At 44.5% G+C, this 18,873-nt stretch overlaps 1 protein-coding gene across 1 annotated transcript in view; it reads left to right on the top strand.

Moving 5' to 3' along the window:
* LOC119394454 (FAST kinase domain-containing protein 1, mitochondrial-like) overlaps positions 1-18,873 on the top strand; it is a 48,471-nt gene that overhangs the window by 17,113 nt on the left and 12,485 nt on the right. The window contains exons 5-6 of the mRNA XM_037661754.2: positions 6,320-6,457; positions 12,747-12,860. Coding sequence (XP_037517682.1) covers positions 6,320-6,457; positions 12,747-12,860 — 252 coding nt within the window. The remainder of the gene's footprint in view (positions 1-6,319; positions 6,458-12,746; positions 12,861-18,873) is intronic.

Raw genomic sequence — 18,873 nt, forward strand, 5'->3', positions numbered from 1 at the left:
TGGGAAAATATCGAATTTTCTTTGCTTCGCGTCTATGGAAGAGCACGCGAACGGTGGAAACGCGTTCATTCTTTTCCTCAGATATACTTTATCCATGGATCTTCATTCGGAAGAGCTTTTTCGTAATTGCTTATACCAGCACGTCCGAGTTTGTAATCACTCTGCGGTAAATACCCCCTAAAAGGCCCTGCCCTTTCGAGCTCACGTGCTACGGTTCCAATTCGAATTTTTTGCTTGCTTTTTAAAAATGACATCTCATTAATAAAAGCATATCTCCTGGTCGGAGCAGCCGCAAGTGCGCAGCTGTCAGTAGCGGGCCCGTCGCTGACGGCCCACAGTGAAGCGGCTACCCCATGTTACACGTCCGCCCCTCGCTTTCGGGGGTCAATAGCTGACGGTTAAAAGAACTCAGTTTCGCTTAAGGGCGAAGCAATGAATGCGATACCAACAAATTTTATTGTTAAACGAATTAAGGCTAGCAGATAACTCTTTTGGATCCGATCTCGCGTAACTCAACAAAACACTGGTTTAAGGGACTATGGCCGCTCCAGGAACTGAAGCGTTTTCTTGCTCTGAGTTCTCTGAACACGAAGTAAGCGTTGAGAGCGCAGCAAGTTTACGAGCCGTCTCCTGATGCCTCGAGATAGCGCGCGCGCAAGCGACTGCGCCCTTCGAACGATGCGGTCCCCTCCCCCCCTTCCGCTCCCCTGGCGTCCTTTCATGCTCCTTACGAATGACGGGCCGGGCGTTTCTTCTCTGTTTGATGAGCAATCGACGGCAGGCCCGCACGCGGGTAGATGATATCTCATGCGCTGTCCGTGCGACGGACATAGACGGCCGGCTAGTTTAATCTCCGCTTCAGCCGCGTTCGTCGCCAGCGCTCGCGAGCTTTTTACCCGCGGCTGGAATGTGCGTGGTGATGTTATTAATTTGGTCTTTATACAGAAAATTACGGCAATGGCGACGGCAAAAATCCGCGGAGAGTGCCCATATAATTGTTATCACAATAAACATTTTAAAAAAGTTGAGGAGCCATTTCACTCTATGAAGTAGATGATAAGCGAAGCTGTTTCGCTCATGGCAAAGAGGTGACATGGTGGAGGACAGTTTGGTACGTAAGGCCAGGTTGTTAACGTTCAATACGCAATAATAATGTGAAAGCCTCAGATGCTTTATCAAACACGAAAATTGACCGTCGGCGGCGTCAGTCGATTGATGCAAAAAATAATCATGTGATGGCGTCATGATCACGTCATAGATCGTCAAAACTTGTGACGTCATCATGGCGTCATATATCGTGATGCACGTGATGACGCCATCGCATGACATCGTCGCTTTACACTGCTTCCGTGATCGGTGCGCCGATCATGGAGCTAGCGCAAAACCAGGTGAGGTGCAGAAAGCTTGCAGAGAGGAAGGGGGAGCATCAACCCGTCGATCGAGAAGAAAAAGAACCTGGCTTTCGCCTTGGAGTTTTCTTAGGGGAATGCATTAGGGATAGTTTGGCTCTTTGGCATTGAGGCAATGCTGTACATCACGGCGTTTGTCTACAATACCTGCTGATAACCACATAGATGTATTTAGAGTGTTATTTCATGAAGTGCAATTTTATTGATCCGGTATTCTGTTTATTTCCTAGTGTCGAAAATAATCGCCGAAGAGGTTAATCCAGAACACTCAACTGCATGATCCCTTATTTTTTTTTTTTAGGGAGTGAAATATGGAGTTCTCCTGAGATGATTTTTTCCATGAGATTTGCAATGAATCGAAATATTTCTAGCCTTCATAAGAGCCCAATAGTAATATTCCGGTGCTTGAATGTTATTGAAATATGCTTCTGTAGTGCACTCCAGGATGTAAAATTCGCTGCTTCAGAGTTGTCCCAGATACAAAATTAGCTCCTCCAAAGTGCTCCAAGATGAAAATTTTGCTGCTCCAAAGTGCTCCAAAACGGAAATTTTGCTGCTCCAAAAATTGCTCCAAATCAGAAGTCCTCGGTAGCATCACTGACTAATGAACTAATAACTGAAGAGATTATAAACAGTAAACTGCTGTGAATTACCTGAATACATCTAAATCTTCGACACCTTCAAAGTGAATTTTCAAATCAATTACGAATTGAGTAAAGCACACTATTCAATTTGTATTCAACATTTTTAAGATTAGCATGCTCTTACTTACAACTAGGGCTCCACGTTTTAGGATAAATCCGAAAAAATTCGATAAACACTCGCTGGTAAAATTTTTGACAATTTGGATTTATCCAATAAGCCCTGATTTTAACGGCCAATACGTCCCTGTTTTGTTATTTATCAAAAGGGCATGTTTTAAGTCAGGGGTTAGCAACCTGCGGCCCCCGCCGTGTCGGCTTCATGCAGCTCGGCCCTTCGCCTCAAAAGGTTGCCGACGCCTGTTCTTAGTGATTACTGATACATCGGCCAGTTTGGCCAGCATAAACTTTACCTCACATCAACAGTATCTACCCATCGCACATTTAACAAAGGGCATGTCGTGCACAGAGGAGAGACTTGTTGGCGTCTCTGCCTCTGTAGTGCCTCTGGACCCCGCTAGTGCGAGACATCTTGATATACGGTCCCGCGGCGGCACTGGGGCACACCAGATGACATCGAATATATGGACCTCGTAAAGTGTGTTTGCGTCTGTTACACCCAGCGTTAAGGTTCTAATATGCACAAACATTGGTGTTTTGTATTCAAGTATTTGTGTTGTGTGTATATGTGTTTGTGTGTTCACGCCTTCCAGGCAACTAAAACACGCTTTGTGTGTTCTGATGTTTTCGTGTGCAAATGTCATTTCATCTAAGATATTGGAGTATTGAGAATAATGCAAAATCAAACTCCGAATTTTGGAAAATTGTGGATTTGCGTAAAACGAACTCCGATAAATGCCGTATTTTCACCAAGGAATAAACTCCGGAAAACACCCTATGAATTTAAAGAAAAATTAACTCGAACAACACGAAGCCCCACGTATAACTAGGCTTGTGCGAATAGAGCTTTCTTGGTTCAAAGTGAAATTGGAGCAAACGGTATTTAGCATAGAATAATTCCGACGCAAACTCAAACAGTAGCAGGATTTGAATAGAGGCAGGGTGCGTGCAGTTTATAAGCGGTGAAATACATTGTTTTAAAATTTGCCACACCTAGCCGATATAGGCTCATAAAGTTAAAAAAAAAATAAGATTAATCAGGGCGTTAATAACATGCATTGTTAACCTTGAAGTGTGGCTTCTTGCTGTGTGTATTTTCCTGAACAGACGGTTTCACGGCTTAGCGGTCCCACGCTGCTGTGAAATTATCTTTTTAGGTGGCTTGGAAATGCTATTAAAATTCATGTCGATGCGAATGCAAACACTGTAATATTTGTTCGATTATTTGAAGTTACCAAACATTTGCAAAGGCTTACTTGTAACTCATGGCTTCGCTGCAGTGTGTACTACTTGAATTTCCTGTGTGTAACATGACAATTTTAATTATGAAGATGACGATGCCAGTTTATGAGCATTCAGTATAGTTTCGAAGGTTGGAGCCCACCAGTGGCGTAGCCAGAAGTTTTTCTCGGGGGGGGGGGGGGGGGCTGGCATGTCAACATATATATAGATTTATAGCGTGTGTGTGTGTAAGCGCTCGAATCTCAATTCCCTAACAGTTCAAAAGCATACGCTTAACAGTGGCTAACTATAACACAAGTTCAAAAGTAAACAAAAGCTAGCATGCGACGAGCCAAGGAGTCGAGCAGTCTGCAAGAGTGCTGGCGAGTCTTCTTGCATCAGATGGGATTGCAGAGCAGTTTTTCTCGGGAGTCTAGTTTCGCCGCCTATGCATGTGGCATTCTCAGTATATATACACTGGCAACAAATGAGCGGAGGTCGACCAGTGTCGCATACGTCCTTGTAAACGTCCAGTAAGGGGCCGCGGCTGTTGTTGCAAGCCGACGGTTTAAGACGAATGAACCACGATTCCAGTAGTTCTCCTTTGCCCTACCTTCGTTCCCAAGCCAACGTCGTCGCATCGTTTCAGTCGAAGCTATGTCCTGTGCAGGGGTGTGCATAGGTGCATATGTGGCGAAACGTCTATTTCATTTTGCTAATAATTGTGTTTTTTTAATTTGAGTAAACCTTTTACAATTACTTACCCTGATTTTAGAAGATTTTTGCATCCAAAGAGATACGTACATGAGCCACCTGCGATTTTCTCACGGAGCACTTTCTTCGTTCACAGCCCGTGCGGCCATTTCATCGTTTCACACAAGGACACTCTAAAGTCCTTCACATGAGGGGACATCTTCCGGAAAGGCCTTAATGTGCAGTGACACTGTTAGAAGGGAAGTCGGCGACTGGAATGACAGCAGGTTAGGTCGTTGTACGCAAGCAGACACAGCGATTAGATCAGAGACGTGTTTGGGAAACAAAACAACTTTAATCTAGCGGTATCGCAGCTATAGGAATTTCAGCAGTACAACACTTAAAGCAAACTAACATACGTATTCTTGAGCCATAAAACCCAACATAACTAACATACGTATAAAATCGATCAATCATTTACAAGAGGCAAGTATCACACGATTAACAAACAGTAGTAGGTATTTACGCAGGCTGTACATCTAGGCTAACAGCAGACGTTAATCGAGTTAACAGTAGCTAAAGATGGGAAAGTTCGAAATATAAGCAGATGGAGGCATAGTACATGCGATGACCGGAAGCGTCGAGTCCCCGACGATCGGATGGGACGAGTCACAGAGAGGTCTGGCACGACTGCAATGTCGGCGGAGTTTCAACGTTGACCTTTCCGGTGGCTGGTGGCTAGTGCTTGAAGTTAGCTCTCAATCTCAAGTTAGCTCAAGCAAGTTGAGCTAACTTGAGATTGAAGTTCCGATGCCTTGCAGATATTAATTACGCGTATCAACTAGACGAATGGCTAAGTTTAGGTAGCTAGCCGACGCAGAGCCACACTAAAAACTTCCAGAAGGGATATTTGCTGATCTGCTTCTACACCACGTTAGACAAGCAACTAGACTGATTAGCAGGGCGATATTCCTTCGTGTCCCCCGCTTCTCTTACTGGGGGAAAAGGGACCTCCACATGGGTCCAATCATGCACGTTTCATTGTTACCAACTCGGCCCTAATAATATATTGACCACGCCCCTTTTTAATTATGGGAGGTACTCAACTGAGCGAGAGTGGCAACGTACGGCTTGCCCACCTGCAGTTTTCACCGTGAGAATGGTCCCTTTCCTTGGCTCTTGGCCGATGCGTCTTGCAGTCTACACCTGGTTCGGGGTACGTCGCGGCCTTCAACGACCCTGCCGTCGCTGCCGGTGCAGGTACAAAGGATCAAACGTCAGTGGCGAACGTCCAAAGAATAATACCCCTTCGGCTCTAAAGACAACCCTCTCATGGTCAAGTGGTCCCGTTGGTCAGCGGGGGAGCGTGGCTTCCGTTAATTGGCATGGCGCCGGGTCGCAAAAATGGCAATCCATGACAGATGGCAGACACACGACTTTTCTGCAAAGGGCCCTTCAGAGCAACGAAATGGGCTCACTGTTAAGTACCTACTAAACTTTTCGCCCGCGTTTGATGGGAAGTAGTTAAAAAGACAAAGAAGACTGTCGAAAATGACACCCGACTCTCCGTACAGGGGCAAGAGAACGAAACGTTCCTGGACAGCTGTCAAAGATGACCACCCCCTTTTGGGCCCTCTGCTAGCACAATATAATCCTTTCAGTTCAGGACGTCCCCGCCGCCATGGTGTATTCATAATACCTTCTGTATAGCTTAATCCCGAGCATCCGGCTAGTCAACAATAGTTACTCATTCACGTGAGCACGGCATCAGCGTGGGATAGCGGAGCCTGTTAATGAGCGTGTCGCTGCGTCGCAAAATGGCAGTCCATGACACTATGCCTCTATTTGCAGGGTATTTCTGACGGTCATGCGCTGCGCAGCCAGCATGGCAGCCAGTTACAGGGCTGCCATAGGCGCAGCGAGGACAGCCAGCCCAAATCAGCAATGTTTGCACCGAAGTGTCTTTTCGACTGTGGAAAGGAATTCTAGAAAAAATACAGATAATTTCTGGGCTGTTTTGGTCGGCGGTACATGACAGTACGAAAAAATTTCGGGGGGGGGGGGGGGGTCCTGTAGCCCGGTCAGCCCCCCCTGCTGGCTACGCCACCGGAGCCCACATTTTCAGGACACCATCGCTCGTTTCTTGCTCCTTTTTCATTGTTCAATGCTGCATCATTGCCTCATTGATCTTTCTTTTAAGGTGTGGATCTCTTTGATGCCTCTTTAATCATGCAGGATCTGTTGGGAACGAGCGCACTGATCACCACGTGCGAGAGCTTCTGGCCACCCTCAACCGTATTGCCTGCCTGGACTTTCCAGAAGAGCACGTGCCTTGGTTTCACGACCAGTTCTACGCGACACGAGCCGTAAATGGTGGGTAGACCTCGTTGTTTCATGCTGGTACTTGTGAGAAATGGATAATATCGAAGAACAGAGCACTACTCACTTTGGGGGCAGAAAAGCTTCGGTGGGTCATGACAAACAGGAGCACAGGATTATGGAGGTAGATGAAATATGTGACAGACTATGCTCCATCTCACCACTACCGTTCAGCACTACCAAGGCTGCGGGGTATAAGCAAGCCACATGCTTGCGCAGTAAAACATAGTTCCAGATATAATTACCTTCCAGTTCGCGGGGTTGAGACATTTGCGCTTGTTTGGGAGGTGCTGCTTCACATCAAGAAGTGATAGTATGTATATCATCGCATTTACGTCGCATTTCTTTTATTGTTGTATCAAAATAACCACCGGTAACTGTGGTTACAAATCAACATGGCAGCGCCCATGCAGACACAACCGCCCGCTTCGATCCGAGCTTGCACTTGTTACTTGCCCACAGCGCTGACAGCCAAAAATAAATGGTAAAATGAGCCATCGCTCTGTGCCATGTCACAATGAGGAAAAATCATCAGGTACGCTTTGTCGTTTTGGCGAGATCATTTGTTTGTTTAGCCGTGCCTGCTAAGCCTATCATGCTGACAATTTGATAACGGTACATGAAAATAGCGCAATATAGTCGCGAGTACGCTGCTGTTGAAGCATCAGGACATAAATCTAAAGCAAATACAAGCGATAAACGGCAGCGTACACCTGGTTAAGACACATACACGAAACACGAAAAAGGACGACACTAGCGCTTTTCGTGTTTCGTGTATGTGTCTTAACCCGGTGTGCGCTGCCGTTTATCATAAATATGACCAACCAACTAGCCCACAAGTACATTTTAAGCAAATACAAGCGTCAGTTTGGAACTTACGGGCCACAGAGTGCACGATGACGTGATAAATTCAAGGTGGAGGGCACCAGTGTCGATGGGTGCAGCCACGTTCGTCTTATTTTGGCGCTGCCCTCTGCTCGCTCTACTCGTCCAGCATGTGTGCGCAGACACCAGGGGTACGCTGAGCAGACAACGCAGTGCATATGAATGCATTGCGAAGGATGTCCACTCTTCCTATTGGCTAAGGGGACCTGTAGCCTCCACAGTGCTGAAAGGAACTTTTGAGATGGAGTATAGTGATAATCCTCTCCTGTCTTTGGCTATCTGCTACTTTATTTGTCATATTAGACCAAAAAAGCCCACGCAGTCATGTCACATGGCGATTGTCAAAACCAAGGAATAGGCACCCGCACAGGGAAGAGTGTCAACTCTAATATCTTTCAATGCATTTGGCATAGCCAATGAGCGTGTCAGCGATCAGAGACCGTGCTGTCTGCATCATCTCTGTTCTGTTGCTTTTTAAGGCACTCTCGTGCCTTTCCCCTTTCCCTGCCTTCAGACATAACTAATTAGTGCGAAACAATGAAACCAACAGAGAATTAAGCCTAGGAAAGCATAGGGGACATTATTTGTTGATTCTTTAACTATAGCATATTGATTTTTTTTTACCTAAATTAAAAGGGATTTAAGTGGATGAAAAAATCACCCTTTTCATCGGTGGGATCTGATCGCACAATAAAAAATGTCCCCTATGCTTTCCTAATCTTAATTGTTTCATTAGATATGTGTAAAAAAGAAACAAGCCCCTCAAACAGCTTCCTTTCTTTCGTAATTAGCACAAAAAGGACAAAGGACCAGGTGAAGGAAAACAGGACACGGCACTAATATGAAGTGCTGCGTCCTATCAGTTTTCCGCTGGCTTGTCCTTTTGTCCTTCTTGAGCTAATTAGTTATGTCTGAAGTCAGTTCGCACCAACTAGCCGAACTCGCATTTCTGATCCTCTTGCTCTAGCCACAATTGCCAAATGTACACTTTTCATGGATTGAAACACGACAATTTAGGGCTACGTAATGCACATACTTTCGTTTCCACCATCATCACTTCGTGTCATATTGGCATAATTTTGACTCTTTACATTACATCTAGCCAACATTACCTTAAGCAGTCAGATTTGTAGCAATAAGACTCGCTTAGTACGACCAATTGTGCACACAATCATAGGTCTGCAAAAAATGTGGTGCTCACTCAGACTCACTAATAAAATATATATTGCCCTTCGGGCTCACTCGGACTCAGAATCACCAAACGCTTCCGCAAACGGACTCCCTCGAACTCAGGCTCACTAAAATTTTTCTCAACCGGACTCACTCGGACTCAAACTCACCAAAATATTACTCTCAGACTCACACTAACGGCTTGATCTCAGTCTGAGTGAGTCCACTCATGAGTCCTTTAGCGTATAATGAGCTTTAGACCATAGTGTTTAATACCAATATCTCGCATAATCGGTGCTCTACTTGGCAGTATTTGATATCGTACCTTAATATATGAGTTACCTGTGGTTCCAGTCCAGTAAGGACATTTTTATTGAAAGAGAGAACTCACACGAGATATTTATATGAAGAACATTCCGTGAAAAAGTTTGCGTGCGGAGGTCAGGGCACCCCCCCCCTCCTTTCGTAGCTCATGCCTCAGATCAATAAATATTGAGCTGTCATATGGACACTAGTGCGCTAAAGTATGTGTGAGTAGATGTGAGTATATAAACGTAAGCTGACATAAGGCTGATAGTACTGCTGAAGTTGAGTAGATAGGACCATAGGTCGGCAAAAAATGTGGAGCTCACTCAGACTCGCTCATGAAATATATTTGGCGCTTAGGGCTCACTCGGACTCAGACTCACCGAAATTTTCTTCAACCAGTCTCACTCAGACTCAGTACAATTTTTCTCAACTGAACTCACTCGGACTCAGACTCACCAAAATATTACACATCCAGGCTCACTCAGACTCAGATTCACGGCTCGATCTGAGTCTGAGTGAGTCTGAGTGAGTCGACTCATGAGTGAGATTACCGACCTATGCTCACCTCCCACTGTTCGCAGCCCGTGTTGTGTGCATACGACTTCATAGTCGCCACAGATCTAAAAATTCTGATTATAAATGTCTCACGGTGTTTTTCGCGTTACCATTCCATGATTACACACTCTGACTGGTAAGCTTTCTCTTGCACATAAAAAAAACAAAAAAAACTCGGGAGTTCTCTCACTATCGGCGTGATCAGAGGCGTGACTTACAGAGGGTGGTGGGGAGGTGCCACAATTTGCCCCCGAAACCTCTTTGACAGGAAGTTCTTGATAAAAATATCTCGTGTGAGTCATCTCTTTCAATAAAAATGTCCTTACTGGATTGCAACCACTGAGTGATAACTCATATCTGAAGGTATGAGATCAAAAGGCGCCATGCAGAGCACCAATTATGCAAGATATTGCTGTGAAAGAGCACTGGCACCATGGTCGATAAAGCCAATTATACGCTAACGGACTCATGAGTCGACGCACTCAGACTCACTCAGACTCGGATAGAGCCGTGAGTCTTAGTCTGAGTGAGTCCGAGTAAGTAATAATTTGGTGAGTTTGAGTCCGAGTGAGTCCAGCTGAGAAAAATTTCAGCGAGTCTGAGTCCGAGTGAGTCCGAGTGAGGAAAATTTTCGTGAGTCTGAGTCTGACTGAGCTCTAAGGGCAAAATATATTAGATGAGTGAGTCTGAGTGAGCTCCACGTTTTTGGCCGACCTATGGAGGTGAGTGTGACAGCAGTTTGTGCTTGTGCACTGCAGTTTGATGTGCATGCGTGCCCTCCGCATGCATGTACCACAGCTTAATGTGTCCCACTAGTTGCCGCAAAGGCAACTAGTGCAATAATATGCGTCGTTGTGCTTCGACTTGTCGATGAATTCGCCCTTGTGCTGCCAGTGTCTAGCTTCCTGGTTAGCTCAATTGATAAAGCGACCGCCCCGGTAAGGCGTTGGTCGCGGGTTCGATCCCCGGACCAGGGCAAATTTTTCGGCAACTAAGAGGCTTTCTTTCTGAGAGATCCGTATGGATTTCCTTGTGGCTTCGTGCTACAAACGGGTGATTGTCTATTTTCCCCTTTCTTAGTTAAGTTTTAATGTTAATGTTAGTTGTTAATGTGTGAATTTACAGGTAAGTAATGCATACAGTTAAGGTGTTTCACGAAATTTGTCCTAAAAGCCTCCAAAATAAGGGATATGCGATATTTGCTCAATATCTTTGTAACCACTTTTACTGTGGTCGCAGACAGCTTCAGATGACAGTAATAATTATGAAAATTAAAACAGTTATCACATTAGTTAGAGGAGATAGGTGGTAGTGAAAGGGACACTAAAGGCAAATAACAATATATGTTAGAGTGAAAGCTCAATGTATGGCAATGTCTAAAATGGCAATATTATCAGCAGCAGTGCCCTACTTGCCGAGAAATAACGCTAAATGTATCACACGACGTGCGCCACGAGTGGGACATTTTGGAAATGATCCTAATGACGTGAGAGCATCTGACTACAATTAATCACTAGTAATCAAACTATGTAGCTGCAATAAAAAAAGAACCTCCCGTGCATCAAGAGATGTAATAAAATGCTGCATGTTTGTTTCTGTTTGATTCATAGAAAAAAGAACCTCTTTGGTGTTGCCATGGGAAAAGGTTCCGTTTTCACCTAACTGCGCTTCGCCTGGCACCTGGCTTCGCTCACGCGGTCGCCTCTCAGTGGTAGTTTCAGTATCGCGTACTGCCACGTGTGTTTTGCACGCTCGTGAAAGTCGCTCTGACAGAAAGTTCGACAAAATGCCGCATGCTTGTGATGCTGCCGGATGCCCGAATGGTACACAACCCCAGTGCACGCCGCCGCGCCGTAAAGGCGGGCAACGTTGGGCACAGCAACAGTGACGTCAGAAAGACCGCTTTCAGGCAGGTGGTTTGAAGTGCGCTAACGCGATGCGCACCACTAAAACGTGATTTTATTTCAAAATAAGCACTTCCTTGGCACAAGAGTAGCACTACGAGGTTTCTGAACCGCTATTTCAACAATCAACGTGGACTTAATATTTGCCTTTAGTGTCCCTTGAAACTGTGTAGGTACTGCAAAAAGTAAAAAAAAATTACACCATCTCCCGCTAAAGGGGACCATGAGTAGATGCGAAGCCGGAGCACTTGCACGATCGCGTTCCGTTGGCGTTCGTTGGGCATGCTACCGAGCTCGCGTCGTGGAACGCAGAGAGCGACGCTACGCGCGTCGTTTCATCCATCTAGCCTGGCCGTTAATTCTCGCAGGGCGAGCGGGGCACGTGGTCGACAGGCGGGCGAGAGGGGGGCAGCGTAGGAGAGGAGAGAGAAGGGGAGGGGACGCGCATGCGCTCGAGCTCATCGCGGCGTTGCGCAGGAGAGAATTTCGGCATGTCTAGCCCGCGTTTCAGAGGAAGAGTGGAAAGGGGGAGGGGAGAGGGGAAGTGGAGAGGGGTATGGGAGAGGGGAAGGGGAGAGGGTGAGTGGAGAGGGGAAATGGGAGAGGGTAGATGACAGGGGCAATGGTGAGGGGGAGTGGAGAGGAGGTGTGTGGAGGGGGTATGCGCATGCGCAGTAAGGGTGGTCACGCCGCACACCACCACCGGATTGAGCTCCGCCTTAAGATACTTCGCATCTAAAAGAAAGTTGAATGTCATATCAGTAGTATCCCCTGTATGGCAGGATTTTTAGAAAACTCAGGAGGTCCTTTATGCATTTGCCTAGGACAACTCAAAGGCAAAAGCCAGCCAGTGTGACTAAGCTGGAGGAGCGTCCTTAGAGCCCATCGTAAACTCTTTTAGGGTGCCTACTGCAAGTGCAGTTGCAAAGTACCCACTGCACCATAATTTGCTTGAGGATGGCAGCTTGTAACGAGTGACTCATTAAGCACTTTGTATGGTCTGATGCCCGGTACAATTGTGTGCTTTTGACACACATTATCACATCTGTTCATGCGACTCCTTGGCCAGCATGACAACTGTGTAGGGTCTTTTACCAAAGTGGTTTCAAGAATTGGTGTGGCTTTGGGGTAGAATACTTGACCACCACACTGGATACTTGGGTTCAATCCGGCTCGGACGTTGATATTAAAAGGTAAGTTTTGTTAAGGTCACATGAACTTTTGTACCACAGGCCATGTTTTTCAGGACCATCGTGCGATGAGGCACTTAAGGCTTTCGCCTTAATAATGTCATCCCAGTAGTAAACCCCTGCATGGCAGAATGTTTGAAGTAAAACTGTCTCTGCTTCTTTATTGACGTGAACAGCGCGTGTAATACACAAGGACGAAGAAACGACGAGTTCACGTCAATATGGAATACCAACTAGCCCGGTCACACACCTCTGCTTCTTTGACTGCAGCTCGAAGGCACTTGACTGCCCTGCAAAAAGACGTTCAAGACAACCTGGAGCACGTCCTAGGTGGAAGCCAGTTTGTGCAGAGACACGTGTTTGCTCCGTATGGCTACCTCCTTCGTGAGTTTTTCTTTTCTTCTATCGATTGACGACACATTGCTTTGTTTTCTGACACCTTCCACTGAGGCGCCACTCACGGTGTGGTCAGCTGTGATGTAGAGTGGACACTACCTATAGATGTGCACGCCGATTGATGGCCAGAGCTATTCAGTCGTGAGTTGCGAAACTCCCCACAGGCCTCCATGTGTTGGAATTCGGACGCACCATAAGCTGAAATTGCAGAGGTCTACTGATTGTGGCACCACCTGCGGGCAGAAAAGTGAGCTAACAAATGGCATTGTTCTGTGATTCAATGCTCAAGCCCACTAGTGATGCCGCATTGGTGAAGTCAGCAGTGTATTTACGCTTGCAGCTTGCATTTTGCAGATGATACTGCGGCCCTAAAACTCTTTGAACTTTCTCGAAAGCACTTGTCCTAACTATCGCCGTAGCAACTCACGTAGTGACAGTAGAGACTGCAGCTATCACGCTGAGTCGGTGTGTGTTCTGTCATTACTCTCACGTGGCATATTGATTTGCTATCTTCTGCAAATTTGTCCATGGGTTTGTCCGGATTTCATAATGAAGTTTCACAACAGGTGTGATTGAAAAACTCTGATTGACAGCAGTCTCTTCACCCTACTTTTACATTTAGCATCGTGGGTGCATTCTGGACACTGTCAAGTTCCGCCATGTTGTCAGATTTGCATGTTCTCAACTGTCATTGGTCCAGAGATCTCTGATTGGCTTAAAATGTCATGTCATCATTATGGAATTTGACAATATGGACACATTCAACATTGTCCAGAATAGTGCACCCCTAGTAATGCTCGCAGACACTATGGAAGAGCACATATTTCGGTGCTGTGTTATTCGTGCTCTTGGAGCCCCTTCAGCCAGGAATTGCAGTGGCCTGTGTCAATAAATGTGTCGAAGTTGCGTAACTTGATTTCGTGGTACTGTACATTACATAAAAAGAAAGTCAAGTTACGGGGGATTTCCTTTTGCGTTTCTTACCAAATTCTCATGGTTTGAGACAGTTCAAATATAATTAATATAAATAATGTCACATTTTCTTCATGAAGAAGAAATGAATCAACACTAAGCACTTGCACAAGATAATGATACACAGCAGTCATTATGAGGAAGCAGAGGCAATTGTCTCGCTATTCCTGACGGAACACAGCATGTCGCATATTTCGAAAAACACTGGAGCGCCTAAGTTGTCATATGTTGCAAAATTTTTTAAGCCTGAAGTGATATGCTGTCACTCTATGGAAGCAGAAGGCTCAATTGAGACACAACTAAATGTCTTAAGCTTCACCAATGCTGAACAGAACTGGCAATAACGAGTCGCGTCTATGCGGTGACTGAAGGAAATAGCTGAGGGCATGGAACAATGAGTGCCACTTGGGAAAGACGCTAAGAAGCTATGGACCGCACCTCAAGTAATGGCACGGTAAATTATATAGCTGCAACATTGTAGGCTGGCTGCGATGAAACTTTTATTTCTCTAAATTGTTAATGTTCACTACTGCTTGATTGAATAATTAATGAGGTTTAACGTCCAATACCAACTCAGGCTATGAGGCATGCCTTAGTGGAGTGTGTACCTTACACATATATGTACGTATAGTGAACACCGTCGAAGTGAACTACAATTACCATTCACCAACTTACTCAAGCTTCCACACAAAATTACCAAATTTGTTGTTTGTTGTTTAGTGACCAATATAACATTAGATCTCTTGTTTCACGGGGTTCATTTATCATGAGGGCATAAAAATAGGTGTGGCAACATGGTAGTAAAAACATAGTGTGTACATGGTAGTGCTGTTGAGCCAAAGGCAACTTCACACTTCATCTGTTTGAAGTTCGCAAAGGACGAGGTGGATCGCAAAGACAGAGGAAGTGCGGAATTCACAAGGTGCACTCAACCAGCATGTAGCAACACGCAGGATGGCTAAGCGATCTCAGGGCCATTTTTGTAATCATGCAAGTCTGGTAAATTATTTCATAAAATTTTAAGCACACCACGCTTGCCTCTTACCAAGCTGGCTCAGTGGCTATTATAATTTATGTGGCACGAAGTCACAGGTTTGGTACATAGTCATGTCAGCCGAATTCGGGCAGTACACGAAACCACTTACTATGTCATACTGCAGTGCTCTTAATGTAGGGTGTGTCTAGTTGAGAACGAACACGAGGTCCCTGTCACCATTCCTGATTTTGATCAAAATTACTGCAGGCGCAGGTATTAGACCCAGAACAATGGTTTTGAAGTTAGTTTAGTGCAAAAAATTTTGTTCACCTGAAAAATGCATATACATACAAATCTTTGCCACAAAAACACTTTTCCACCAATTTTGCAATTTCTGAACTTTGTGCACAGCTAGGAAAAAAAACGGTGCACTTCTTGGCCACGTTATTTATTCCTGTCAAGGAACAACTGAAATACGATCTTATAAGTACATTATTATTCTTACTTGTTGAATTACTTTGGAGGAAAAAAAATCATAAACATGGCAAACCGCACTAAATATACCTGTATTTCAGGGATTTATTCCTAGAGCTTTGTGAAGGAAAAGCAGTGTTAAAAACGGACGAGTAATGCGGAAGACACCACACAGGTGCTGTCTTCCGTAGTCCTCGTCCGTTTTTAGCGCTGTTTTTCCTTCACAATAATGAACCACCAACTAGCCCAAGTTTCTCTTCTAGATTATTGCTACAGACAAGTTAAACTGAGGATAATAAAAACTCGGTATATTCTGACTTCGATATTTGCGCTTTCTTTTAAAATAATTTTCATGGCGTTCTTGCACTACGTTTTTCTTCAAAATTGTGCTGAAATAAACGTGGTTTACGAAAAATTTCAAAGTTTGAAAATAGTTTTCTTAAAGAGGCCTTTTTAAATTTAAAAAAAAAAATCCCTCTGACTAAATTCAAGGACGTTGCCTACCATTTTCCGTAAAGAAACGTCACATTATTTTGGTTGCTAAGAAGTTATAATGTGTCACATGCGACCAAGCCAGCCTAGTGGCTGCACCATTCGTTATGTGCTGAAAGTCGGGGACAAGTTATTCAAAATAATTGTACGCCACATCACCACAAAGCAGCTGCTCCAGAGCAAGAAATGCACAGCCAGCTTGCATGGTGCAGCAAAATTGTCTTGCGATGGGCTGCTTGGAAAACCTGCAGCGGCGGCCGCTCGAGGCTGCGGGCGCTCACATCACATGAGTGCCGCTTTGACTGAGGAGAAGCTCCGCTTGCGCATGAAAACTACGCTCAGAGGACAAATGAGATAAGCATCGAATGTATCACTGTGAAAAGTAAACGCTGTTAATTGCCAACATTCGTCCATGTCATGCTACGAAAGCTCTGCTGGAAATTTTGTAGTGAGAACCCTCTGTACAGCACGCATGTATTTCTTCGACTGCTGTTATTTCTGAAGCCGCGAAGTATTGTGATAAATGTGCGGCTTGTGTTGAATATCATGTCTACAGAATTCTGGCACACTACGGCGCAAAAGACACACAACGGACGGCACACGAACGACGACGAGGAGCTGCAGTGTGCCAGAATTATGTACCAACAAGCCCAACTCGCCACTTTAATCTCTGCAGTCACACAAGAATACAGTACTGTAATAGCGGTACTTTCATGAAGCAAAGGACTTAGACGCACTTCTGTTAACAGCCACCTGACACCAATGTTCTGGCACGAGAAGCAGAGCAAGTGCAGTTTGAGCTGTTCTACCATCATGAGCATGTTTGACAGCTATCTTTAGATGTCACAGGCTTGCTTTTATGTCATATGCTGCTGATAGAATGGATCTAATTATTTTTAGGCCATCACAAGAGAGGCAGAAACAGATGTGCGTGCAATTGGAGGCGCTCACTGCAAAATTTCCAGCAGAGTTTTCGTTGCATGATATGGGCAAATGTTGGCAATTTAACAGCGTTTACTTTTCGCAGTGAAACATTCTATACTTATCTCATTCGCCCTCTGAGTGAGGTTTACACACGCAAGCAGAGCTCGTCCGCAGTCGAAGCGGCACTCATGTAATCGTTCTAAAAGACAGGGCATGCAAACACGGGCACAAGAAGGAAGTTTGTGGTGTCTTGCCTTCTTTCTTGTGTCCGTGTTTGCACACCCTGTCATTTAGAATGAATACTTACCAACTTGCTCAGCTCTCAGTTATTCTGATACTCGTGTAATGTGAGTGCCTGTAGCTTCGAGCGGCTGTTGCTGCGGGTTTTCTAAGCGGCTGATCACAAGACAAATTTTGCTGCACCATGCAGCAACCATGCTGCACTATGCTGCACCATGCAGCCTAGTTGTGAATTTGTTGTTCTGGAGCAGCTGCTTTGTGATTATGTCATGTACAATGATTTTGAATAACTTCTATCCGATTTTCAGCACATAACAAATGGCGTGGCCGCTAGGCTGACTTTGTCACATGTGACGCGTTATAGCTTCTTAGCAACCAAAATAACGCAATGTTTTTTACGGAGAATGGTAGACAGTGTCCTTGACTTTAGTCAGAGGGATCTTTTTTTTTTTTAATTTAAAATGGCCTTCCTGAGAAAACTATTTTCAAATGTTGGCATTTTCGGTCAACGACAACTGCTTCAGCACAATTTTGAAGCAATACAGAACACGAGAAAACCACGAAAATTATTTAAAAGAAGGTGCAAATATCAAAGTCAGAATGTACAGAATTTTTTATTATCCTCAGTTTAACTTGTCTGTAGCAATAAATTCCTGAAATACAGGTATATTTCTTGCGGTTTGCCATGTTTGTGATTTTTTTCCTCCAAAGTTCTTCGACAGGTAAGAGCAATAATCAACTCATTAGGTTGTGTTTCAGTTGCTCTTTGATGGAAATGAATAATGCGGCCAAGGAGTGCATTGTTTTTTCCCCAGGTGCATACAAAGTTCAGAAATTGCAAAATTGGCGGAAAAGTGTTTTTTTTTTTTTTTTGTGTGGCTGAAATACATATACAGGGTGGCCCAAATATCAGCACGATTAAAATAAAGAGGAACGTCGTTACGCAAAGCACACCTAGTGCATATTGTTCCCAGTATGCTATAGAGGCCACTACTAATTTTTTTGTTAATGAGGTTTAGTTAACCAGTCGTAATTATGTTTCTAACTCGACAAATACTCATCTAATCATTAAAACCTCAATGAGGCATATGTAGGCATGTTCAAATGACATCTAACTGCGTTATTTGCAACAACATACTAATGGCGTGCTCACTTTTTTTGGCTAACAAAGAAACCCCGTGAAATCTCAAAAATGACACGTGACTAGACTGCAGCACGCATCAAGAAGCAGCGCCCGTAGCAAGTCAAGACTACACTCCCACCTTTTGCGAGTGGTAGTGTAGTCACGTGTCATTTTTCATATTTCACATGCTTTCTTTATTAGCCAGAAAAAATGAGCACGGAATTAGTACATTGCTGAGAACAGTGCAGTTAGATGTGATTTGAGCGTGTTTCCATACACCTCTTTGACATTTTATTGATTAGGTGAATGCTTGTCGAGTTAGAAACATAATTATAATTAAATGGCTAAACCTCCTTAATAAAAAAATTAGTAGTTAAAACATTAGAAGACTACAGTATACTGGGAACAACATGCACAAGATGTGCTTCGCATAACGACTTTCAGCTTGTTTTAAATCAAGCTGCGTGATATTCGAAACACCCTATATATATATTTTTTTTTCATGCAAGCAGCATTTCTTTTCACTAGACTAGCTTTTAGACCATTGTTTTAGACCATTGTTCAAAGACGCCTGTTCCATTCAGCAGCAGCACCAGGGAACACCACAGGCTGCCAGAAAGTCAAGCTCCTGCAGCCTTCGATAGAGCTCATACCTTCACCTACAGTATATTTCATCAAAACTGGGAGTGGTGACTGGGACCTCGTGTTCGTTCTTATTTGGACACATCCTGCAGTTTAAAGGAAGTGTACTATGTAGCGTAGCATTTTGTTATTGTCAGTAACAGGATCCCATGATTGCA

The sequence above is a fragment of the Rhipicephalus sanguineus genome, chromosome 5 (genome assembly GCF_013339695.2).
Source record: "Rhipicephalus sanguineus isolate Rsan-2018 chromosome 5, BIME_Rsan_1.4, whole genome shotgun sequence".
Lineage (NCBI taxonomy): Eukaryota > Metazoa > Arthropoda > Arachnida > Ixodida > Ixodidae > Rhipicephalus > Rhipicephalus sanguineus.